This window comes from Cuculus canorus, chromosome 18 (assembly GCF_017976375.1).
Source record: "Cuculus canorus isolate bCucCan1 chromosome 18, bCucCan1.pri, whole genome shotgun sequence".
NCBI classification, from domain to species: Eukaryota; Metazoa; Chordata; class Aves; order Cuculiformes; family Cuculidae; genus Cuculus; species Cuculus canorus.
This window is the reverse complement of record NC_071418.1, coordinates 8,435,914-8,462,495: the sequence shown is the minus strand read 5'-3', so window position 1 is coordinate 8,462,495 and position 26,582 is coordinate 8,435,914. Positions and strand designations below refer to the sequence as shown.

The following is a 26,582-nucleotide window of genomic DNA, read 5'->3' as shown; positions in this document are numbered from 1 at the left end:
GGACAGGGGAGCCTGGCTGGAAAGCATCTGCTCCTGCAGGGCTCCTCCAGCCCCTCGCCCACCCAGCGACCACCTGGCCCCTGCGCAGGAGGTCAGTGGGGAGCAGCAAAGGCCACCAAAAGCCCCTGTTGCAGGGGGAAGGTGGTGAGGAACAAAAGTGGTGGGGATCAGAGGCCAAGTGGCTGCAGGATGGAGCTCGGCAATGCACGGCACTGGCAGCCCCTGCCCTGGGAGACAGAGCTGCACCACTAGGAACAGAGAGTGCGGCTGTAGCACCTTTCTCAAACGAAGGGAGTTAAGTCTAATTCCCAACATCTGCTTTTCCGTCCCCATATGCTCCGGCTGGACCCCTCCTGACCTCCAGCACCACCATTGGGCAGCCTCCAATTATTTGGAGAAGCACAAGGTAAGAGTGCTGTTTGGTCCTGTGACCTGGGGGCAGAGAGGGCAGGAAATCCCGCAGCTGCTGTGCAAACATCCTCACTTCATGCTTTTGCAGCCCAACTGCAACTCATTTTCTAACCTCCGCGTGTTTGGGGGTGCAAATATGCCTGGAGCAGAGAACTGAACCACCGTGAGCAGCTCCAAGAGGAAGAGTGTGACTTCAGAGGGGCACCTGCCACAAGGGAGGTGGGCTGGAGGAGAAAACTGTTCCACTGTGCTGGGATCCAAAGCACATGGCGGAAAAAAAAATTAAATCCCAGAAATGTTTTCAGATTAAGGAAAATACCCTTTCCTCCCTGATATATCATGACGAGCAGGAAGCAATGCTGCACGACTCCCTTTCAACATTTTTCCTGACTCTTAAATGCACAAAACTAGATTATTTGATTTACATTTGTAGGGTGATGCCGAGGAGATTTATGCCATCCCCTTACAGCAGAGCCTTTCAGAGCCTCACCTGCCTGCTCAGTAACACCAGAGATTCCTGTTTGCACTTAATAAAGGTAACTAAGAAATATTTCTTACAGCGTTGCTATGAAGACATCATAAATACTCCATGCAGAAGTCGGATTATTTACAAAACTAGATTAAATCAAAAGCAGAATTAGACTGAAAAACACGCCGTAGGTCTGTGCACTGCGGTTGTTTCAGAGCAGCCCTAAGAGGGGTAAGTGAGCTGGAAATATAAATGGACCCAATCGGACCCACGGGCCAAAGATGCCGCTGTTTAGTGGAGATGCTCCGCAGGCTCCTCCGCTGGGTGATCTGGAGCCAAACTCACCAGCGCCTACAGGGCAGGAGAGGAAGCTCTGGGCTCTGCAAACCCTGCGATGATACTGCACCTCCACAGAGAACCACATCGGGAAGGAAGCAGTGCTGGTACCAAGGGGAAAGCAATTCGACTTTCTAACCAAGTAGCACACGGGTTTTGACTGAAAAATTGAAACTTCTTTCAAGAAATGAACTATTTTGATGCTCTGTTTTCTGTGGCCCAGAGACAATGTCCAAGCCTCCCTTACAGCGAGCTGGAAAGTGGAACCTGGCCTCCTTAAAATTCACAACTCTTTCAGAGAGTAAAACGCAAGCACTAAAACTTCTTCCATTTGGAACCAGATCCCTATGCACCTCCCAGCAGATGGAAACCCTGAAACAAAACCTCTTGGAGGTTCAGATTGTCTACAGCTGAGCCTTCATGTCCCACAGCTTTGAGCCAGACCCTTCTGTCCTGGGGATGTCCATCACCTGGGTTTGCCCAGAGCAGAAGGCCCCAGAAGAGGAACAGAGGTCACATTGATGGATCTCCAGTGAGCTTGGGTAATAAGTTAACAAAATTACGTTGACCACCTTTCATGATTTGACAGAAAAGCACTTCAGAAAATTAACAGCCTGCCCTCAACCTGCGCAGGAACACACGTGTCAGGCTGACGGGCTGCCCCACACCCCTCCTGCGCAAAGGCTCGCTCTCCCTCCTAGGCTGACCATGCTGCAGAAGCCCTGCTCTCTCAGGAAAGCATCCCTAGTCCTGACCTCAACATACAATTGACACAAGACATGAAGCCAACAGCCAAGCAAGCCACCCACTATGGGTCCTGACAGTCCACAAGCTGAGTAGAACTGGGCAGGAAAGCTCCCGGCTTTGCCAGGCAAAAGGCAGCACCAGCACAGATCCTCAGCCCAACCATGGGTGTCTTGGGCTTCTGCCTGCAGGAGAAAGGGCAAACAGCAGGTCTGTTCCAAGGTTGTGTCGAACCAAGGAACAAGATGCACAGGTCAGGACCTCACCCGGTCACACAAACTTCTCACCACACCTCTCCCAAGCACAGACCCTCAGCAAAGGTAAGTCCTTCAGCCTCCACCCAGTCTACTGTCACCTCCTAAACAGTGAGACGCAAAAGGTCCTCACTCTCATATTAACATGAAACTAAGCTGGGAAGCGCTTGGTATGGGACCTTTGCCAAATACCAGAAATGACAAAACAAGCCAACTCCAAGTCCTTTCAGAAGGAAACACTTACCACAAGTTGACGAAGTTGATGAAGCTTGGGGAGAACTCCCTTTCCTCTGAGTTACTCAGCTGTGGTGGGTCTCCTTTTACTACTTGTGTCAACTGGTCAAACACGCTGTTCCACTTGGGGTAGGGGAATCGCCCCGTGGCCAGCTCATACTGCAGAGAGACAGCAACAGCACCAGGGAGATTACACAGGGTACGTTCAGCTGGGGTCAGAAAATGTCTGCAAGGACCCTGAACCTCCCAAAAGGAAGATTAAGATGGATTCTTCATCCCATTCCCTACACAAAGCTCTGCTGCAAGGAAGGGAAGTTTTACCTGACAGCAAGTTCTGCTGCCCACTTTAGGAGCACCTGCAGCTTTAACCTGGCTATGCCACACTTTCTTGTTGACAACATCTCCTCTACTGCCTCCAAAAAGAACCAAAGCTTTTACTAAGGAGCTCAGACGTAGGACAGCAAAATCCTCCAGTTCCTTCTCAAGCACCCCAACAACCACTAGAGAAGGTGGATAATGAGATCGGATAATGATAAAGGGACCTATAAGGATCATCAAACCAAATCCCTTGCTCCTCGCAGAACAAGGAAAATGAGTATTCTAAAACACCAGTGGGGGAGAGAGAAGCCACCAATTCACACTTATTGCTTCTGCTTTCTCTCCTACTTCATCACTCCAAGAAGGGAAGAAGTGCACACCCAGCAGTGCTGTGGTTAAGCCAGAGAGGAATCAGCCATCGGGATCCAGGATTAACTGAAGTCTTCTGCACAGCTGAAGTACACCAGATGCCAAGGCGGTGAAGGGCTTATTTCCACAAGCTGGATGTTCTGTTCTGCACCACACACCCACCACCCCTTCTCATCTCAGATTCTAAAGACAAAATTCATTTATGATCCAACATCTCTTCCCTGCTCATGTCTCTTTCTCTGAAAAACACAGCTGCAGCTAAACGTATCCTTGGGGGTTCAGGAGAGCCACCTGCCTTGAAGGGATTTATATTCCGAGCCAGGTGGTGTCCGCTTCAATCACAATGTGCAAAAGCTTCACAGCAGCAGAGCTACACTTTGCTTCAAGCACACGTTTGACACCAACCAGCTCCACGACACTGCGAAGTGGAGCAAGGCTACTCACCAGGAAAGTACCACGCAGCGGAGAGTTTAAACCCCACTCACTTACCAATGTAATTCCCAAGCTCCAGACATCTGAGCGGACATCATAACCTTGCCTGGATGCGCTGGGATCTATCCTTTCAGGCTGAAAGAGGAAGAAGGACCAGTCAAACACCGAGCCAAGCATGAAGGAATAAGAAGCATCTGCAAATGTAGAACAAACTCACACTTCGTCCTGCTGCGCAGAACCTGGCACATCCCTAGAGGCAAACTTGTTGTGAGCACAAATGCCCAGTCTTAGCAGAGATAAATCTTAAGGAATCAAACACCGATTTCATGGAGTTACAGAGTAAAACGTGGATACAAGCCGTGCACACAAGGGCCACGGCTGCCCAGCACACTGTTCTGCTGCTGCATTAACTCCAAACTGAAGGCACAGCAAGGAGGGGAGCAACGTCTCTGAACAGCTGCTTACAGGGTTGTGCAACAGCCATGGAAACCATCTTTAGGACCATAAATAAGTAGTTTGGAAGATTCTTTTGCTGTTCAGCAAAGGAAAATGTTGTCACTCACTTTTCACGTTGCTGTATTTCATAGAATCATAGAATCATTAGGTTGGAAACGACCTTTGAGATCATCAATTCCAACCATACCTGTTCACTACTAAATCATATCCCTAAGCACTTCATCTGCCTGTCTTTTAAACACCCCCAGGGACGATGACTCAACCACCTCCCTGGGCAGCTTCTGCCAGTGCCTGAGAACCCTTTCTGTGAACAATTTTTTCCTAATGTCCAATCTAAACTTCCCCTGATGCAGCTTGATGCCATTCTCTCTTGTCCTACCACTTATCACTTGGGAGAAGAGACCAACACTCACCTCTCTACAACCTCCTTTATGGTAGTTGTAGAGCGCAAGAAGGTCTCCCCTCAGCCTCCTCTTCTCCAGGCTAAACAACCCAAGACTATTTCTCAAGAATATCCCTACAGTGAAAAGCAAGTTGTTTTGCCTTTTGCAGCGATGGTCAGAGTGGTGTCACGGCATGGCCCAGGCTGAGATGCAAGTGATGGGCACAATGCCAGGCAGGTAAGGATGTGCCGACTCACTGGGCTCTCGGACCTGCTTCTGTCTCCTCCTTCTCCCGCGTGCAAGGCTGCTGTGTGCAGCTCCTTCCCACCTGCTCAGTGAGACCTCTTAATGTTGTGAGTCCCTTCCCCGACTTCTCTACAGGCTGAGCTCTCAGATCATACCCTATAAAGCTGAGGAAGACCCTGTCTGCTCACGTCCCCAGAAGATGCCCACCAAGTGCCCTGTGGATGCAGAAGGACCGAATGGTTTGGGTTGGAAGGGACCTCAAAGCCCATCCAGTTCCAACCCCCCTGCCGCGGGCAGGGACACCTCCCACTGGACCAGGTTGCTCAAAACCTCATCCAACCTGAAATGATGACTATCTCTCAGGAAAGGGTCAGTCTGCTCTGCGAGGTGCCCGTCCTCATGAGGACTCACCACGGTGGTTCTCCAACAGACCTTAGTGCCCAGGATGCAGCCCTACAGTAGGTGTTGACACTCTATTCACATGTGAACGTCCACCCACTCCCCTCCTTGCCCGTGTTACTGCTCTGCTCTATGGGAAGTTTGGGAGGCCCTCCCTTAGGTGACACCAATCTCCCTTAGGTGACAGTGACCTCTAGTTGGTGACAGAAAATTCTTCTGCTGGCTGCTAAAGAGGCAAATATCCAATGTCATGTAGACCTTGACTTTTACATGCAGCGAAGCCCAAGCAGCCTTCTGGATCTCCTGGGCACGTAGGAGCTCACAGAAGGTGACCTCAGTGCTGCAAAACCCTCAGTCTAAGAGCACAGATGTGAGTCATTCGCATGAGCAAGTGAGGCATCACAGTCCCACCGTGCCGGTTAAGTCTCTTCTAAGGCTACATCCCTCCTCTGCAGCACCAGGTGACCGAAAAAGCTATTAACACTTTGTTTTCTCTATCGCAGTGCCAGTAGCTGCGGGGCTCCTGCAGCAGCCTGCCCTGGTTACTTGAGGAGACACAGCTTGTCAGCCAGGACACGATGCAGCAGAGCAATAGGGACACAGCATGATGGGTGAAAATGCTCACAGGGCAGTGGAAAACATGAGTTCTTCAATCTTTGCTGGTTAGGTGGACCTTACGCTTCCCCTGCTCCACACTCCACCATCCCTAGGATGGCAGCAGTAACACTGTCTCTGTGTGCACCACTTCTACACCTACACAGGAGACAAGAGCATCATCATTAAAAAATACTTAAGCCAAAGCATTCATCCCTGCTTGGACCTTTGAATTCAGACATTCCTTCCCAAATCCCCTCTGTTCTTTGATTTCCTGTCCCTCCCCCTCGTCAGCCATGAAGCCCGGAGGCTGCATGGAGATTATCAGCAGAGATCATGTTTCTAGAGAATGGCCTTTCCTCCCCTCCTATTTCCTTTCAATATTTACTCAGAGAGAATGTTTCATTTAAAAACTCCTCCAGCAGCATTTTCCAGGTGGAGATGCTGGTTTCCGTTTCCATGGGTTACCATCCCCTCCCAGCTGGCTTTCCTAACAACCTTTCAATTCCTCCATCTCAACTGCAGGAAGACAGCAGGAAAGTGATGGACTGGTGGAAGGGGGACACTCGATGAGCAGTTTTTCCTCATGCTGAGGCGGAATTTCCTGTGCTCCAGTTTGTGCCCACTGCCTCTTGTCCTGTCTCTGGGCACCACTCACAACAGTCTGGCCCCATCCTCCTGACCCCCACCCTTAAGATACTGATCAGCATTGATAGGTCCCTTCTTGGTCTTCTCTTCTCCAGATTAAGTAGACCCAGCCTCTCCTCATATAAGAGATGCTCCAGTCCCCTCATCATCTCCATGGCCTCCAATTGTTCCTTGTCTTTCTTGATCAGAGGAGCCTAAAACTGGACAGAGGATTCCAGACGGTCCGTCACTAGCAATTTCAGGTCTTCTCCATCTGCTGTTGGTTTAGAACGCCAACCTGAGTACATAAGAGCTTGACGCATCCCCTCAATGCCATCCACATAACTGCTTCCAAGAATGATATTGGATTAACAGGGCCAAGCTCTGGAAAGGCAGCAGTTTTGGAGGGCCGTAAGGTATTGTTTCAGCCTTGCTAAGTAACTTTGTCACAGAACCTCACTGAGGGCCTGCAGTTCTGGTAGGGATGCTCTAGAAGTCTCTGAAGTAGTTACAAAAGGCTGAATTGCAGGGAGGCCAGTCCTCTTCCACAGCCTTAACGGCTAACCAAGAGGCAAACTTTCAAACGCATGCTGAAAAAGAAAAGGAATCCAGCCAGCGGCAGTGCAAGGGGATGACTTCTGATCCTACAGGACTTTCTGATGCAGTAGAGAAAGGGAACCCAGACAGGGTGTCTGCAGATGAAGTTACACACATTCCAACCAGAAATGGAGCATAACAAAATGCAGGTGGTCATCAGCAAAGGTGGGCCATCATGAGGCAGCTCAGATAGGGCCAGGCTGGCAGCATTAGTAGTTCACTGAATTATAAGGTTTGGATTGGAAGGGATCGTGAAGACCATCAGTTCAACCCCACTACAGCGAGCAGGGACATCTCCGACTCCATCAGGCTGTCCCATACATAGAATCATAGAACCACCAGGTTGGAAAGGACCCACTGGATCATCAAGTCCAACCGTTCCTATCAATCCCTTAAACCATGTCCCTAAGCACTTCATCAACCCATTCCTTGAACACCTCCAGGGAAGGTGACTCGACCCCCTCCCTGGGCAGCTGTTCCAGTGCCCGATGACTCTTTCTGTGAAGAATTTTTTTTCTGATATCCAGCCTGAACCTCCCCTGGCGGAGCTTCAGGCCATTCCCTCTTGTCCTGTCCCCTGTCACTTGGGAGAAGAGCCCAGCTCCCTCCTCTCCACAACCTCCTTTCAGGTAGTTGTAGAGAGCAATAAGGTCACCCCTCAGCCTCCTCTTCTCCAGGCTAAACAACCCCAGCTCTCTCAGCTGCTCCTTGTAAGACTTTTTCGCCAGCCCAAGCTGGCCTTGAAGGTTTCCAGGGACAGGACATCCACCACCTCTCTGGCGACCTGGGCCAGGGTTTTTCCACTCTCAGTGTGAAAAATTACTTCCTAATACCCAATCTAAACCTCCTCTTTTAGTTTAATACCATCACCCCTTGTCCTGTTGCTACAGGCCCTGCTAAAAAGTTTTCCCCCATCTTTCTTATCAGCGCCCTTTAAGCATTGAAAGGCCTTACAAACTGGTTTCTCTCCCCTAAAGATCTCTTCCATTCAATTCAGAAGCTGTTGGTGCAGGCACAGGATCAGGAGGCCTCCCCAGTGGTCAATCAGATGTCCTTCTGGCCTCTTCGCCCATCAAAGTTCATACCTGCAAAACTCAACAGCCCTCACCCCTCAGGTCCAGTCCACACCCCAATCCTTCCCATATTATGGGAAATAGGAGCTTTCGTACTTCACAAACACTTGAGTTCCTGGTCTTGAACAAGATGGTGTGCCATGCCTGCTCCCCTGCCAAGCAGCAGCAAGGTGGATGAGGTGGAGGCTGGACTCGGTTGCATCTAGAAGGCAGTGCCAGGGCAGTTGCCGAGAGAGGCTGGTGCTCCCCAGTGACTCCAGCAGCCCCTGAGCCTCTGCCAAGTGCAGGGTGCTCCTGCACTTGGAAGGAAAAGGCTCAGCACAGTGTTGGAGAATTCCCCTGCAAATCCCTGTAGCTCCTTCTGCAGCAGAACCCCCCACAGCCTCACCCACACGAGCGGAGAGAGCCAAACAGGCGCAGGGAGGATGGGAGGCTTACACCTGCGGAACTGGGACTGGCGCAACTCTTTGCTCCCTCTCCCCACACCTGACCCTGCCCTAAGGAGCCTTGCACATCCCTCTCTGTATCTTCACTGCCCCGATGATCACGTTCTGCTATCCGTGGCTTCTAATTAGCCTTCTTGTAGCCAAGCAGAGCAGCGGGGGCTACCCTGGGCTGCCCCAGCACTGCCAGCCATGCCTCACACACAGTAAAGTCATGGCAAGCAAGAGCTGTCTGCTGTTTCCAATGCTTCCTGAGGGCAACTACCTCCCAAATCTGACTTTCCCACGCTTTCCTAGTGGCCAAAATGACTTTTTTTTTCTGCCTTCTACTATTCTCCTCTACCAAATTCAGGTCTTGTCTGCAATACTCCTGGCCAAGAGGTCTGCTTACACAGGCAGCTGCTGACACGCCTCCCCAGGTCTATATAAACTGCCTGTGCAGACGAGCGTCTAAACAGGCGAGGAGGAAAATCCCTTCTCGCTGCATTCCCAGGCCGGGGGTGGAAGTGTCACCACACAGGCAGGAGCTCAGCCCTGCAGTGGAGCCGCTCGGCACAGGCTCTGCGCCGTATGACGTAAGGAGCTAAGTTTGGACAGGAGAAGTCCCACGCTGGGTGAACTTCGTGGATGACTTTAGCTGGTGAATGAGTAAGCAGAGGTTATGTTCGCAGCCGAAACCCTTGAAGCATGTGGGTGACAGCAGCAGCATGCAAGCAGGGAGCGCTGTGCTCAGGCATCTCCCCCAGCATTTGCTATGCCATGGGCGGCACAGCCCGGCTCCAGTCTGCGCTGCACGTACACGAATGGTGCCACATGTCGCCCAGTCTCCTCCCTCATTTTTTTCCTTCAGTCATAAAAATCATGACTGGGTGCCAAGTTTCAAATTCCAACCAAGAGCGATATTCAGAAGCATTCAAGAGGATTGTAGCTGCACGAATTCAAACTCAACAGCCTGCCTGTTCAGATAAATGAGTGACTGAGCCTAATGAAAACCTGGGCATCGGGTCAGGAACATGAAGCTGAACCAAAAGCTCTTGATGCTGTAAAGGATTCAGAGAGCTCCTGCACCCCTGCAGCCGCTGAACGTGGAGGGGAGGGAGCTGAGGGAGCAAGGCTCACAGTTGTCACTATCACCTGACTTGGGAACTTTCCCTCTTCCGTGCATGGTCTGAACTCTGCATAAGCCATCCGAGCATCACCCAGCCTTGGATGCTGATGGGGAGAAATGAGGAGCAGAAAACACATCGCCAGCACTGGGCTGCAGCGATGGGGCTCTGCACTGCTCCTTTTCTTGTGCACAGGCAGGGACAAGCAGGAGTGTGTTTGCTGCGACAGTGGAATGTGAGGAGCAACTGAAGTCACTTGGTCTGTTCAGCCTGGAGAAAAGAAGACTGAGGGGAGACCTCACCGTGCTCTGCAGCTTCCTCATGCAGGGAGGAGGAGAAGCAGGCGTGGAGCTCTTCTCTCTGGCGACCAGTGACCCAAGGGAATGGCAGGAAGATGTGCCAGGGGAGGGTTAGGTTAGACGTTAGGAAAAGATTCTTCCCCCAGAGGGTGGTGGGAGCATTGGAACAGCTCTCCAGGGAAGCAGTCATGGTGCCAAGCCTGACAATATTCAAGCAGCATTTGGCCAACACCCTCAGCCCCACGGTGTGAATGTTGGGGTGTCCTGTGCAGGGACAGGAGTTGCACTCAACGATCCTTGTGGGTCCTTTCCAACTCAGGTCATTCGATAGAGCTAGGAAAAGGACTTGAGGGACCATGGAGACATGTGACACCATTAAACTCTACCCCTGGAGACGTTCCAGAAGAGCAGGGCAGAACAGGACATCCCTCCTCACGCTGGCTGGGTCCTCCCCTACCTAAACCAGGTGCTTCCAGTCTCATCCTTCCTCTCTGTAACAGAAGCTGGCTTCACTGGAGCGTTAAGAAGGCAAAAAGCAGGAATGCCACAAAGACCAGCAGCTTCAGGATGGCACAGAGAGCCTTCCCTCCCACTCAAACCAGCAGCACCCACTGCAGCAGAAGGCATTACAGCACATGGGGAGGACCAGAGGCTGGCCAGGAGCAACCTCACCCCCACGGCTGGTTTAAGGCTGCCGTGAGCATGTTGTGAAACCTAACCTCAAGCAAACCCACAATGCTGGCACCGGCACAGGGCTTTCCGGGGGTGGCTGCTGCCCAGGGCAGCATCAGGGCTCTGCCTTTCCTTTCTTTCTTTCTTTCTTTCAGAGAACACAAGGCACTAACACGTATGCCTTTACCTCCGTATAACGATCACAAGGCAATGCAAAGCCAAAAGCAAACGCCTTCTCCAGCAGCTAAAAGGCTGACTCGCTGCTCTCTGACAGCTCTAACAATTCTGGTTAAACCACACAGCACTTGCTCAGCAGCCGGACACGGCTCCTCCTGCCGAACTGCGCTGCTTGCAGTCAGACTGGCCAACATCCAATGTTATTGTTATCAGCGGCTATTTGGGGCCTCGGCTCCTGTGAACACGGCATTATCAGGTTCCTTTGCCGGGCAAGTGCTTGTGCTGTAAGAATTCCTGCAAGTGCCACAGGCCAAGTGGGCTTTGCAGAGCAACACATTCTCCACATTGGGAAGCATCACCCAGCAGCCCTTATCAGACCCGCCCTGGCTGAACATACATATTTTACACCGAACATAGTTGCCTGTTTTGCACAAAAAAATAAAAATGTTCCTTTCAAAAGGAACGTGACCCCCTCCTAGGTAAAGTCAGGATTGAGCACAGCATCGCCACAGCCATCACCCTCTGCTGGCTCGGGGAAAGAGCTGGCAGATGTGCCTGCATGCTGGGGACATCTCCCCATTTCCCAGGCTTCTCAGTATGTGGAAAGGCTCGTGTACTCAGAGAGGAGTCACTGAGTCCAGAGAGCAGAAGGGACGAGGCCAGCCATCTCCCACACTGCTTGCCAGCTGCTGGCTCGTCCCACAAACCGTACACCACGCCAAAGCTGGTGTCAAATCACAAACTGAACTGAAACATTTTTGCTTGCTTAAAAATCCATCAGGGCTGGAGCTGGTGATGGAAATGCACGAAGCGCAGAGTGGATGTGCACAGGCAGGGAGGAAAGACAAGGGGCTTTCGGAAGCACTCACCCACTCGAGTCCCAGGGGAAACGAAGCAGCGCAGCTATTTACAGACACGCTGGTAACAGTCAGGTCGTAACTAAACCAGCAGCCTGTGCAAAGCTAACCATCTACCCATGGTTTTAAGAAAAAGTGGGAACATTAAATCCTGTAATTACAGCCCAATGAACCTGGGAGGGGCAAAAGAGGGAGTAATTTTTCAGGAGCTCTATTTATGGACTCAGTACACACCTCAGAGAAGAGGGAAAAGTCAATAACAGTCAGAACTGCACAGAGAGGTGCTATTGGAAGCGCCTGCAGTCGGAGATGCAGATACCCAGCCTTGGGTCAGACCAGCTCACGCTGCACTAGCTCCTCTGCCTTCCTGGGGCACTTCACTTTGCTGCTCCCCTCTGCATTCCACATCCCAAAACTACAAATCAGGCAGCTCGCACTGATTCTCTTCCATGCAGGGAGCTCCACACGCTTGGCAAAAGTGCTTTGAGCAGAGACAGGCCTCTGCCCTCTCAAGAGGCTCACAAGGTCTGTAGTTAAACTAATCGCCCTGTTCTGCCCCATTTCACTGTGCTACAGAGCTTGGAGGCTTGCGCACACTTTGCTGTACCACAGTACTGGTCTCCACTAATAGATCTCATCTGTATTCTTCTTTCCAGATTACCGAATAACAGCTCTGCTATGAGGACAGTGACAGAAAAAAGTCAAATGCTCCAAACTCAGACTCTGTGCTTGCACAAATCAGGATCAGGCAGACAAGTTTTGCCTTGGACACTACAGTCAGGCAAAGTCATTACCTGGACTCACAGAATAACAGAATCATTTGATTGCAGAAGACCTTTGAGATCATTGAGTCCAACTGTACCTGTCCACTGCTAAACCACAGCCCTGAGCACCTCATCCACCCATCTTTTAAATCCCTCCAGGGATGGCGACTCTACCACATCCCTGGGCAGCCTCTGCCAGTGCCTGAATCCTTTCAGTAGAGGGATTTTTCCCTGATATCCAATCTAAACGTCCCCCATTGCCTCCCATTCTATCACTCGTTACTTGGGAGAAGAGACCAACAATCTCCTTTTTGGGGAGTTGTAGGCAGACCTGGGCCAGCCAGGCACTGTATCTTAAAAGAGAGAGGTTTTCCCTCTGTTTCCTTGGTGGTAGATAAGAGAGTTCAGAAAACGGTGTTTTTCAGCATGCAGAGCCATAAGGTAAGTAATTAGTGTTTAATACAGCCATCAAAATTAAAGTGACCTTGACAGCAGCAGACACACAGCTCCCCATGCAAAGCACCCACAGTTCACATGAAATCAAGAGACATATTTTTAAGGCATCCTGATGCATGGAAGTGTTTAAAACCCTCAGACAGCTTCAGCAATCGTGACCACAGCTTTTCTCCCTGGAAGGAGGAGAAATGCAAACAAGCTGGACAGACTCCCAGGAGCCACAGCTCAGCCCGAGTGACTTCCATGCAGCTGCTCTAGTAGCACTGCTCTCCAGAATCCCATTCTCTTGGAATCATGGTGAATTTCTTCACCATGAGAGGGAACACCGGCCCAGGTTGCCCAGGGAAGCTGTGGCTGCCCCATCCCTGGAGGTGTTCCAGGCCAGGTTGGATGGGCCTTGGGCAGCCTGAGCCAGTGGGAGGTGTCCCTGCCCATGGTGGGGGCGTGGAACTGGATGATCTCTAAAGACCCTTCCAACCCAAACTATTCTATGATTCTATGAATTAAGTTATGGCACAATTCAAAAATAAAGTGGTTTGCAAAAATCACTGTAATTCTGCTCTGCAATAACTCCTGTGACATAATCTTATTGTAGTAAATGGATTTCTTGCAGACCAAGAAAACCCCACAGCCAGCTGGCACTGCCTCCCCCCTGCGCTGTTGGGTTTGGAGCATGAGTGGGCGCTGCTGGAAGGGCTGGGAAGCTCTCCGCTCTCCACTGGCAGAAACAGAGGAACCCAGCTAAAAACAATGGAATTTGGTCCCTTTGCCACAGCCTGGATGCCTATAGGCTGACACTGCCAGCTGTAGTGCTCAATCCAGCGCTTGGTTACATCTGGGAAGTGGGTGCTTATCCCACGGGAAACAGGAGACACTTTGGGCACAGCTGTGCTGAGCCAGGCTTGGGGAAGGAGGGTACGATCCTGCCCAGCCCACGGGCACACCAGCGCCCACCACCCGGCTCATCCCCACTCACCGCCATGTACGGCCGGCACCCTGCATCCCGCGTTTTGGCAATGGAATCCACAAGCTGTCCGCTAATGCCAAAGTCACAGAGTTTAATATTTCCATTTCTGTCCAGAAGAATATTGGAAGGTTTGATGTCTGCGAGGGAAAGAAATTTTCACCAGTAAGTCACAGCTGGAGGTTTCGATTTCAAGAACAATGGTTGCAGAGATTCGACACGATCGCCATCGCCTCTTGGCGTGGGGCAGGCAAGTGTCAATTAGATCTTGAGAATCCTAACTGGAAATATGAGGAGATGAAATGAGTTGCAAAGATGCCACGTGCCCAGAGGCAGAGGGAGACACCCAACCACTTTAGAATCACGCCTTTGTGGAAAACCACTGACAGAAGGGGCAACAAAACAGCCACTGGGGACACACTTGGGCGAAATCTGTACTCAAATTCACACAAGGATGCATGCTATTTACACTTTGACCTGAAGCAGAGGATGCTAAAAATCCTTGCAATTATTTTTACAGACAAGAAGAAAAGACAGGAACTCACCTCTGTGAATGATTTTCAAGTTTTCTTTTAAGTGGTTTAGTGCTTTCACAGTCTAAGAAAGAAAAACAGATTGAAAATAAGCAAATGTCCTAAGATTCTTGTGATTATTAAACTTCAGGAGATCCAGGAAGGGGCAAACCCATTGAATATGCTGTAATATGCCATGTGATAAAAGTATTCTTCTTCAAATCTTTCCTGCAAACAGAAGAAGGTATCAGCGAGGGCATGTGCTTAAGTAAACACAAACCACTTCTTGTGACCTGAAATGATCACAGCCTCGGAGAAGGGAGCAAGAGCTGAAATCAAGCAGATTCTGATGTTTATTATCTTGAGTAATAATTTATTTCAAGCCCTATGCTGTACTTTTTCAGTAACAACTCTTGCCCATAGAATCATAGAATGGTTTGGGTCAGAAGGGACCTTAAAGCCCATCCAGTTCCCACTCTCCTGCCATGGGCAGGGACATCCCCCACTGGATCAGGTTGCTCAAAGCCCCATCCAACCTGGCCTGCAACACCTCCGGGGATGGGGCAGCCACCACTGCTCTGGGCAACCTGGGCCAATAACAGCCTCACCACTCTCATTGGACTTTAGGAAGAAATTCTTCACAATCTAAATCTTCCCCCTTCCAATTTAAAGCCACCTCCCCTCATCTTATCCCTGCACTCCCTGATCAAGAGCCCCTCCCCAGCTTTCCTGGAGCCCCTTTCAGTACTGGGAGCTGCTCTAACATCTCCCCAGAGCCTTCTCCTCTCCAGGCTGAACAACCTCAACTCTCTCAGCCTGTCCTCGTACAGGAGGTGCTCCAGCCAATTCGATCATCTTTGTGGCCTCCTCTGGACTCGCTCTATCCACTGGCCGAGCAGCAGCAGAGATGGCCGTTCTGATTTAACCATTCACCATCCAACACAAGAGACACTTAGGGAGCCTGATTTCACAGGAAGATTTAAAAAACAAGCCTGAGAGTTCACCGTTTTCATTTATTTCGCTTCTGCTGAGAGAATCATTGAAACCAGTGGCCAAAAACTGCCTTGAGTGATGGGCAGAGGGTGCTTGTGTTGTGCCACAAAGCGCTCTGAAGCTGTGTGGCTGTAAGGATGTAGTCTAGCACCAAAAGCCTGGTCCTTCCTGCTCAAATAATCTCACGTTCAAGTGTTTGGGTCATTAAAAGCTCCAACAGGCTCTGGTGTAGCTGAAGTGCTGTCTCCTCTCAGCAGCCCACCTTGCTCCTCCAGGGCAGGTTTCGGCTCTAGCAGATACACTGCTTCCTCCACAGCCCAAAACCAAAAGTTTGCTCCGTAGGGCCAAATGCTGCCCTTGTGTTTAGATAACTAAGGGTTCACTTTGGCGCAGTCAAGGCCAATTTTTCAGGGCTCTGTGTACCAGAGCTGCACTCGAATACCCTGGGTGGGATTCACAACCCTTCACTCCACCACCTAAGGCACCATGAAATGGGAACTCAGGTCCTGCGCAAACACACCAACCTCTTTCCCCTGACTCCAGAGAGAAGGTAGGCGACTTATTGAGACCAGACCTTCACTCTCAAATAGTTTGGTGATTTCACTACAAATGCCCAGTCCCTTGTTCCCTTTACAAAAGAGGGAAGGGGAGACAGCTCATCCATTTTAGGCACCTTTCTTGGGATAAGATGACTTGTGCCTGGCTTCCACTGATGCCACCATCAGTGCACATGAAGCGATCCCTGAGGACAGCACTGGTGCCTGTGGTGTTGGTGCCATTTTTCAAGCAGGCTGAGCAGGAGGCTGGTCCTGGGGTCGCTAAGAAGCGATTACAGACCCCAAGGCCCTGCTTTTCCGTCATGCAATATGCTACGGCAAAGTCAGAATATACTCCAGAATCATTAAACCCGTGATGAAATACAACTGCGGCAGTTCTGCTGCACACAGATCAACCAGCTTCAAAAACACACACAAAAACGTTCAATGAAATACTCACAGCTAAAGTGATTTTTCCTAGGATTTCTTCTGGAATAACATCATCTAATACACTATATACATATTTGTAAAACTTATCAAACGAGGTAGACATGAGCTCCATACAGATCCAACAGTCACCCTGGAAAGAGAAAAGAATCTGTGTTATTGTCAAGCTCATGCAAGAAACACAAATCCAGAGAGCATAAACAGATCCTTTGAATCCAACAAAATACATTAAAGCAATGTGCATTTGACAGGAAGGATGGAATTGACCTTGATTAATGTTAGGAACGGAAGATGCACCCCTAGACACACCTCTCCACCACTCCATTCGCCATCAGAGGGATCTAGGTGACCAGCTCAGACAGGACACTGCATTTCAGATGGCTGAACCTGGATGAAACCACCTCTCAAACACTGTTTGGCTCTCCAGAAGGCAGCAGGCACAGTCAGAAATAAGCATGACCAGTAAGGCTAAAAAAATCCCTTCAGCTTATGACAACCCTGCAGAGGACAGAAGACTTCCCACAACATTTGCAGATAGCAACTAAGCATGTAAATAGACTCAAGTATGCAAAGGGGGTTCTTGATTTACACCTTAAACAATTTAAATGCAGAACACAGACTCCTAGAATGGTTTGGGTTGGAAGGGGCCTTAAAGCCCATCCTGTTCAACCCCTCTGCCACGGGCAGTCACACCTCTCACTGGATCAGGGGCTCCAAGCCTCATCCAACCTGGCCTTGAACCCCTACAGGGATGGGGCAGCCACCACTGCTCTGGGCAACCTGGGCCAGAGCCTCCTCACCCTCGTTGTGAGGAATTTTTTCCTAATCTCCAATCTAAATCTTCCCTCTTTCAATTTAAGGCCATTCCCCCTCGTCCTATCACTCCATGCCCTTGTAAAGCCCCTCCCATCTTTCCTGGAGCCCCTTTCAGTCCTCAAAGCTGCTCTAAGGTTTCCCCAGAGCCTTCTCTTCTCCAGGCTGAACAACTCCAACTCTCTCAGCCTGTCCTCGTATGGGAGGTGCTCCAACCTTCTAACCATGCTGTGTAAAACCAAACTATTATAGAAGAATCACGTCCTTTTATCAAACCGTCTCCCAAAGTCTGTAAATCGACCTGCTCGCAATGGATTCCCATGGGATGAGAAATTCCCCACTATCTAGAAAGACATCATCTTTTTGAGTGTCTACCCCATTGTGATGGAGAGCTTAGCCATGGACTGATCATAGTCATTTCAATCTCTATCAACGTCTTATCTCCAGCTGAGGAAGACAGCAGGCTTTGTGTGAGCTGCTTCGGTAGCCTCTCATGGACTTCAGATAATTCTTTCTCTTCTAGAAATTTCTTCTAGAAAATTTTCTTCTAGAAATACAATACTAATAGCCCCATCCTCACTAGAAGTGACACACTCACACCCACCTTCCACGGGCTGTATCGCAACGAGCGTTCAAACTGCACTAGCCGCCAAAAGCCAAGTCCAAAACAGAGTTGCTCAGTCTGGTGGTCTGCTCCTGGCTAAACACCACCTAAACTAAACCTTGAGCAGCGCCTCACGCAAGCTGCTGGGGTGGCTCAGAGCACGAGCTGCCTGTCTGGTTACCACTAAGCTGTGATAAAAGAAGCAACAAACAGAGGAGAAACTTCACAAGTAGTTATCTGACAGAAGGCAGATTTTTCTTGATGAGACAAAACACAAACCAACAAAGCTCTAATTTAATACCTCGAAAGGAAACGAGGAAAAAAACCCTTTGGTATAGACATGCTGGAGGAGTGGCAAAGCCCTGCGCTCCCATCCTGCACAGCCGAATCACTGCTGTTTGAAGCAATTTCCCAGTGCTTGTATTTAGCTGATGGAATATCAGGTTTTAAGGCAAAAAGGGGCGTGGTTTTTTGCCACTCACAATGACCTCCTGTGAAACACAAGCCAAGGAACTGCATCCACCCTAACATCTCCAGTCAAAACACTTGGTTCAGCAGGAAGAGAAGTGCCGGGCAAAGGTGCTGTCAACCACTGCACACTGGTATCAGCAGGGGCAGCGGTGCCACCCAGCTTCGTTCTGGCTGCTCACACACACGCCAGGCTGTCTGCAGCAGTAAGAGACAGCAAACTGCCAGGATGTGTCCCATGTGCCACTAGCGTTACAGACGCTGCTGCTTCAGCGACAGCAAATCCATCACCATCTCCTGCCAAAGAAGGGATGCTGTTTCTGAGAGGAATAGGACAGGACAGACCAGAATAGGATAGAACAGAACAGGACTATTGCAGCTGGAAGGGGCCTATCCCAACCATCCAGTCCAACTGCCTCAGCACTTCAGGGCTGACCGAAAGTTAAAGCAGGTTATTAAGGGAATTGTCCAAACACCTCTCAAGCGCTGACAGGCACAAGGCATCACTGACCTCCCCAGGAATCCTGTTCCAGGGCTTGACCACCCTCTCGGTAAAGAAATGCTTCCCTATGTCCAGTCTCAGCCTTCCCTTGTGCAGCTTTGAACCATTCCCACACATCCCATTGCCGGGTACCAGGAAAAGAGCTCAGCTCCTCCCTCTCCACATCCTCTCCTTGGGAAGCTGCAGAGCAATGAGGTCCGGCCCCAGCCCCCTTTACTCCCAGCTAAACAAACCCAGAGCCCTCGGCCACTCCTCACAGGATGTTCCTTCAGCCTTGTCGTCAGCTTCATTGTCCTTTTCTGGACCTTAATGTCCTTCTGAAATGCTGAGGCCTGGAACTGCCAGACACCAGACCCTCAACAAACTGTGTGTAGTGAAAGAAAACATGGACTTGTTCTACTGGAGGGCCATGAAGATGATCGAGGACTGAAGCACCTCTGCTATCAGGACAGGCTGAGAGAGTTGGGCTTGTTCAGCTGAGGGGAGAGAAGGCTCTGAGGAGACCTTAGAGCAGCCTCCGGCACAGAAAGGGGCTCCAGGAAAGCAGGGGAGGGGCTCTTGATCAGGGAGCGCAGGGATAGGATGAGAGGGGATGGTTTTATGTTGAAAGAGAGGAGATTTGGATGAGATATTAGGAATAAAAATTTGACTGTAGGGTGGGAGGCCTTGGCCCAGGCTGCCCAGGGAAGTCGTGGCTGCCCCATCCCTGAAGGTGTTCAAGGGCAGGTTGGATGGGGCTTAGAGCAACCGGATCTAGAGGGTGGCGTCCCTGCCCATGGCAGAGGAGTGGAACTGAATGGGCTTTAACGTCCCTTCTAACCCAAACCATTCCATGATTCTACGATACTGGCTGCAGGATCATTCAAAACATTGCTTCTGTTTTGACCAGCTTACTATAAAAAATTGGTACTGTGCTGTATTCCCACGTTATTGTACTGAGACTGCAGGGGACTGGATTTGTTCAAGAACCACAGAACATTACTGACCACCTCTAGCCTTGTATTTATGTCCAATCTCACCCCTATTGTGAGTGTCTCCAGTCGCCCAGGTTACAAAGGCTGGTGTTTGCACAGCAAAAGCAAACTGAAGTAAAATATGAGGAAACCTTATCACAACAAAAGCTCCACGATATACTTGGTGCATCTGCAGGGTTACCAAAAACTCCAACGAGTAGGATCAATTGTTATCCCATGTTAATTTAACAATAAAAACACCTATAGCGGATCAAAAGCACCAAAGGAAAGACTTGGTTCACTTGGTCTCCTTAAGTACAGGCCATATTATGGTTGGACTTGATCTTAAAGGTCTTTTCCAATCAAAACCATTCTATGATTCTAAGATATAGAAATCTTGGATGGGGGCATTTATTGATTTGCTAATATAAAGCTCTACCTGATCAATATGGATTCATGCGAGCAAGATCAACGACAGAAGATGAAGATCTTTTCAATTAGGCAGCTTCATTAAGGCTGGCCACAAGATTGAAACCTCTACAGGTTCTTAACTCTTTCTAGGACTTGGAAGAACTTGGATATTGGTTGGCAAAGCTGACTGAGTACAAAAAACAAGACTGGAAGGGACAACAGGGTCACCCAACACCTTTCAGGGACAGGTACGGTTGGACTCGATGATCTCAAAGGTCTTTTCCAACCAAGCAATTCTATGATTCTGATCAAATACAGAATAAAGACAATGTACACGGGAAAGCTCTGCTCCCCTATGAATTGTGAAGGCAAAACCATCTTAATGAAAGCTTCTCTTTAATCAATGCTGCTAGGTCCAGGCAATTTCAGTCATAAAATGACAGAAGCGGCCTTTGATTTTCTCTTCCAGTTATAGCCACTCTTCTAAAGAACGTATTATAGTCCTTACCGGGTGTTAAATTACCAGATGCTAATGCACATCTTGTAAGTATTCAAAAAATAAAAAAAAAGGCTAGAAACACCCTGCACATTTCGTTCAAAACATCGCTGCCAATCTCTAGGACAAACAAAAAAAGTGCTTAACAGCAACTGGGATGCTTCAGCTGCCGAATTCCCTGAGTTCCCAGTCGACAACTGCGTATGCACAAAGATGCCACCCAGCTGGAACACAGCCTGGCAGAAAAGGACCTGGGAGTCCTAGTGGACACCGAGCTGAACATGAGCCAGCAGTGTGCCCTTGCTGCAAAGATGCTGCGCTTGGAGGAGTATTGACCGCAGGCTGAGGGAGGATCTCCAGAGGATCCTTCCAGTTCACAGCTACTGGAGAGGGTCCAGCAAAGGGCCACTAGGATGTCTGAGGGACTGGAGCATCTCCCCTATGAGGAAAGGCAGATAGAGCAGGGACTGTTCAGCCTGGAGAAGAGAAGGCTCAGGGGGATCTCAACAATGCATGTAAATACCTGAGGGGAAGATGCACAGAGGATACAGCCAGGCTCTTGTTGGTGGTGCCCAGTGGTAGAAAAAGAGGCAATGGGCACAAAGTGGCACACAGGAGGTTCCCTCTGAACACCAGGAAACACCTTTTCACTGTGAGGGTGATGGAGCACTGGCACAGGTTGCCCAAGGAAGCTGCAGAGTCTCCATCCCTGAAGATATTCAAAAGCTATTTGGACATGGTCCTGGGAAGGTGGCACTAAGTGGCTCTGCTTGAGCATGGAGTTGGACAAGGTAGACCTCCAGAGGTCCCTTCCAACACCCGCCATTCTGTCATTCTGAAGGGCTTAGTGAACTGCAGGGAGTGGCCAAACTTTTATGCAAGTTGCATCTACATTACTGAGAGAGAATGAAGAACGTTATCAACCTCACATGCCCTTACACGACAGAGAGGACACTTGCTATGCACCGATTCCTGATCTCGGAGAAGGTGCCTTAGCAATGCCAATGCAGCCAAAGATTTCCATAGAAATACGGTGTTGTCCATCAACATCAAAGAGAGCAAACACCTTGTATCACTTGACCAAGGATGTATCTACAACTCACACCAAGGTCAGCACTGTGGGACTGACATATCCATTCTAGCTCTTCTTTTGTACCAGAAGCAGCTCCCCACAGGCTAATTTACCTGGCTTCCCAGGCATGATTTGCAACTTGCAATGAACTTTTCATGGAATAATTTTACCAACTATTGAGTTTGTTGGTTTAAACTGAGCTCAGCTACACACACAGAGTGGAGAAGTCACTGCTGAGCTCTCAAGGCAGACAAGGCTCTTGTCCTCTTCTCCTCTTGAGAAGAAAAGTAACAGAAACAGTTGCTTTGAAGAGCAATGAGTGTGGTCAGGATGACCAACCAAACATTTCCAGCCTTACACATACTGTGTCAAACTAGATTACTTGTAAAGTTTCGAACAGACATGCAAGGAAAGAAGACGGTGCACAATCATGGCATAGGACTGCCTGGGCTGCATGGAGAAGGCCAGCTTCCCAACTGTCTTTACTGGTCATTCCAAGCTAGATAGCAATGGGATTGCCCAGGCAAAAGCACAAGGAGGTGGTGAACAAGTCACAAATGTGCAGTGATTATCATCATATTCCTGGCTACGAAGAGCTAAAGTATGTTGGGATTAACTGTGCCCAGCTGATAGCTTTCAATGCTCTAATTCTGTTCTTCACTTGGAAGCACTCATGGAAGCATCACATTGAACAACGCACTCCACGTGCATAAAAGGGCCGAGCAAACCTACAGCCCCTAGGCCAGCCATTGCAGATATTGCTCCTTTCAAGAACAGTTGCACCGTTTTGTTCTCTGTCCCAAAAGGACTCAAAAAGGTGCAAAGAACAGCAAGAAAGATGATCAAAGGTCTGGAAGGGGTTCTGTGTATGACACAGGCTGGTACTTATCAGGCTCCGTAAGACATTGCAGGGGAGGAATGCAGCAACTGTCCATAAAATCTTCAGTGGTCTGGAGAGGATGGACAAAGATCAACTGTCTACAGCCTCTTCAAACACAAAAACTAGTGGAAGCACTAGGGGTCCCACTCAAAACAGCAGGGCAAAATTCAAACTGCATCAAGGTGACAGGCCTTCAAACGAAGGGTGGACAGCCACGGGACGTGCCTCTCAGGGACGCCACGGATGCAAAAAATGTAGGTGCACTCAAGGGGAAACTGAACACTTCCATGGAAAAGAAATGCAGTAAGAATCACTCAGCACAAAGACAGCACATGCAGCTCAGAGAACACTCAGCTGCACACAACTGAAGGCTACAGCAAAGCATCATACACACTTCTGCAAGCGGATCCCCCGGCCATTGCCAGAGACAGACCACCACAACAGGACTTTGGTCTGACCCAGCATAGTTGTCCTTATAGATCTGCAGGTGCAAACCACTTCAAGGCAGACACACGTCAATCCAGGCTCTGACACAGCCTGGATACGTACGTCTGTCCGTCCATCCATCCATCCATCCTTCTGCTAACCTTCTGGGGAGGCGTGACTACTATCACAGCAGCCACCTTCGTTAGAGGGATACAGGTCTTCCACACAGTCGCATCTCACAAGCACTGACATAAACCATCTTTGCATCCAAGCACCGTGTTGCAGAGCTGGGCTCAGCCCGGCAGGATTACACGCTGCATGGGGGAGCCACAGGCTTGGAGCTCAAACGAGAAGAAAAGCATGAAAGAAGGAGAGACTGAAATACGCAGAGACACACAACAGCAAATGGTGATAGCGTGTTTGTGCAGCACGCAGACATCTGGGCCTCCCGGTTCAATACCCTTAAACAAAAGCAGAGAGCTAAGAAACCTGATGTAAATAAACTTTCTCCTCCTTATTGCAAGTTGGCAACTGCAAAGAAAATAAAAAACAGAAAAGGTAAAATCCAAAGCCTGCTATAAATGAAGCAGGTTTGGGGTGCCCACCTCTCTGAAGAGCGCGCCATAAAACTGAACAATGTACGGGCAGTCACTGCTTCGCATTACTACATCAAGGTCCATCAGAAGCTGCTTCTGTTCTTTTTCATCCACTGTCGACCGAATTCTCTGAAAGAGGAAGAGCGGCACAGACTTTATCACTTACAAGCCATGACGGTATCCTCAGCCCTGCTTCTGGAGGAAGATCCAGCGCCCCCAAACCCACGCCGATCAGGCAATCCCCAAGGCATGCTCGCACACGCTCCAGGGAATTAAGCTGTGCTCTCAAATAAGGAACAGAACTAAAGCCATTTAACCCAGACTATAAAATCCCCAGCCCTCTCATGAGCATCAACATTTTCAGATGAAATATTAGAATGACAGCAAAGAGTAGATCTTTCATTGAAAAATACAGCAAAACAACATAATCGGGCTTTCACTCCAATTCCCACAAAGGTCTCAGCCGTGTTGGATGGGGCTGGAAGGCTGTTTGGAAATTCAGCCAAGGAACATGCCGTTTAAAATTTTGAAGACAAGCACAGAAGATAAAAAGGCTCCTTCCACCATGGCTGGCATGGTGAAAAGGAACCATCAGAGGGAACACGCTGCTCTGGTGATGCTCATGGTGGCCAACAGTCCTGTGAGCTCTTCCCATAAAATTAATAATTCTTTACCTAGTGCTGGCCTAGGGAACATTAGCACTATATAACAGATGTTTGATTTGTGTGTATAGAGATATAAAATGTACATACAATGTGTATATAAAGATATATGTACGTACATACACTTTGTATGTACTCTATATATAAAGCAAAGTCTGGTTTGGGCTTGAAAGAACAATACAACTTTGAAAATAGAACACTGTAGATTTTCCAGCACAAAGGCTGTTAAACAAAGGATGGAGACACCATCCACAGTCCTTCGTGTGATTTTACAGCCATATTTAACATCTTGCATTAATTAATGCGTTCCCTGAACCACAGGTGAGGAGAATTGTGATCCTGAAGGTGCGACTCACGTTCAAACATCGTTTAAGAAATATTTGGCAAGGAGTCCAACGCAACAGAGGTCACCTGGACCTTCTCCAAGGAGAAAAACTACTTTGCTCTCCAAGAAAGAAAAATTATTTAAGATTGTGGGACAAATGTGCAAGATATCAGCACCCACTCCCACCAACAGACTGCTCTGTGAGCAGCTGATGGCATCAAGATCACATGCAGCAGCAAGCACAAGGCTAAGTATATAAAGGTGCTTTCAAGGCTGGCCATTCATGGCGCACCAACTGAGAAACAGTCTTAAGGTCCACAACCACACACTGTTTTGCGATGACCCAAACAAAACGAGGACAGTATTGACACTGTAATTTTCCTTACCTTTGGTGCATCCTGATATTTTGGTATTTCACCACTCATTCTTAACGTTCTAGTAGCTCTAGTTTGGCCCAGACCAGGAATCATTGTGTTCAAATCACCCTTTTCGCTCCCAGAGAATTCTAGAATACTTGAGAAAAGTACTCTAGAGCGGTGGGATTTTGTAGTCGCAAACAGAGTGAGAATATGGCTCAACAGACTAGGCATGAATCTAAAGATCTTCACCTCTAGGTCACTGGTTCAAGCCTGTTTCACAGTTCAGTCACATCACTGAAGAAAGCCTGACACGTTTTATTATTTCATTGTCTTAAATCTACGTCCTACAAAGCTCTACAAGCTTCTGCTGAGGTATCAAAGGCTAAGCAGACTGAATGTCTCTTTTATGGCACCAACAGCACCATGTGACACAATAATATCTCTGCACTGAACTCGGCAGAAGATGATGGATGCCAAAGCCACCACAGTGGGATCCATGAGGAACGGTTTAGTCTCTCACTGAGATGCTACCCACTCCTCTAAGGAGTTCAGCTCTTTTCTCCATACTGTAACTCACAACTCCCTTCTGTGCCAACTCCATCTCTCTGTCTCCAAACAGCCTCTTTCCTGGTCACCCAGGAGTCTCTCCAGCCCCACTCTGCATTCACTTTGCATCCACACAATCCTGTCACAGCCATCCCCACAGCACGCTCCTCAAACTCCACAACTTTCCTGAGAGCATCTCCTCCCACCTCTGACATTTCTTTCTCTGCTGCTACTTCTCCAACTCTGGAAAGAGCAGGAAACACGTTATATGGAGGAGGCGATTTTAACGGCACCCCAGAAAACCACTGAACCCAAAGATTCCTCCTTTTCCCAAACACAATCTCCCCAAGGAGAAAGGGCAGGCAGAGGATCCAGAGGACAGGCAGTGGGTCAGCTACAATGCAGAATATCCAGGCAGACACAGGAGTCAAAGGACACTCCGAGAAGACAGCATGGACTCCCCAACAAATGCTGCTTCAGGGAGTGAAGGTAAGGACACGATGCGAGACTGGGAGGTCTCAGAGAAGCGTGCTGGAGACTAGAGATCAACAAATCCAAGAGGAGAGGCCAACTACCAGGGCAGCATGCAGCACAGTGCTGAGCTAGGGTCAGCCCAGGCTGGGAAAGATGGGTTTGTTTAGCTGGAGCACACCAGGGAGTCTGCTGCATGCCAGCGCTCCTGATCCACCAGCTGAAGAACAAGTGTTCACCAGCGAAACAAGGAAGAAACAGCAGAAAGCGACTGAAGCAGCCACTACTCAAGTAGGACACGAGCTGTAACGACGATCCAACCTAACTCCAAGGCAGAGTGCAAGTCACTGCAGCAGCTCCCACAGACAGACTTCTCCAAGAACATGGGAGATGACAGGGAAGGAAGATAGAAGGTGAGGCAACAGCCTGAAGAGGCTATTTAAGACACAGATGGACAGGTCTGACTTCACTTCAGGTCTTACATCCCTCAGTCTGGTCCCTCTATGAGTGTAGTCACTGACATGGCCAAACACGCCACATAAAGAAAAAGTGCTTTTGCAGTAGAGACTTAAAGTCTTGTTTCTAACAACTCCTTGTTGGCCTCAAAGTTCAACTGCATCAAATCCTCCAAGAGAAAATCTCCAGCCCTTTTGATACAAACCCAAGTTAGGATAAAGCTCTCTGATAGCAGGAATAAAAGCTCCGAAACCCATGCCCTGGGCACCTTCAACAGCAAAAGGATAAGCCACGCTGACGACTGGACCACACTCAAACCTAAAACCAGACAGATCCCAGAAACTGGACCCAAAACAGAAGAGATGAGACATCAC

At 49.2% G+C, this 26,582-nt stretch overlaps 1 protein-coding gene across 4 annotated transcripts in view; it reads right to left on the bottom strand.

Annotated features, from left to right (window-relative positions):
• The window catches only part of MAP2K4 (mitogen-activated protein kinase kinase 4), an 84,755-nt gene that overhangs the window by 4,759 nt on the left and 53,414 nt on the right, over positions 1-26,582 (bottom strand). For all 4 annotated transcript variants that reach the window (XM_054083758.1, XM_054083760.1, XM_054083757.1 and 1 more), the window contains 6 exons: positions 23,399-23,518; positions 16,182-16,301; positions 14,226-14,277; positions 13,693-13,820; positions 3,625-3,702; positions 2,459-2,607 (listed from right to left, as the gene is read on the bottom strand). In XM_054083758.1, the coding sequence (XP_053939733.1) occupies positions 2,459-2,607; positions 3,625-3,702; positions 13,693-13,820; positions 14,226-14,277; positions 16,182-16,301; positions 23,399-23,518 (647 nt within the window). The remainder of the gene's footprint in view (positions 1-2,458; positions 2,608-3,624; positions 3,703-13,692; positions 13,821-14,225; positions 14,278-16,181; positions 16,302-23,398; positions 23,519-26,582) is intronic.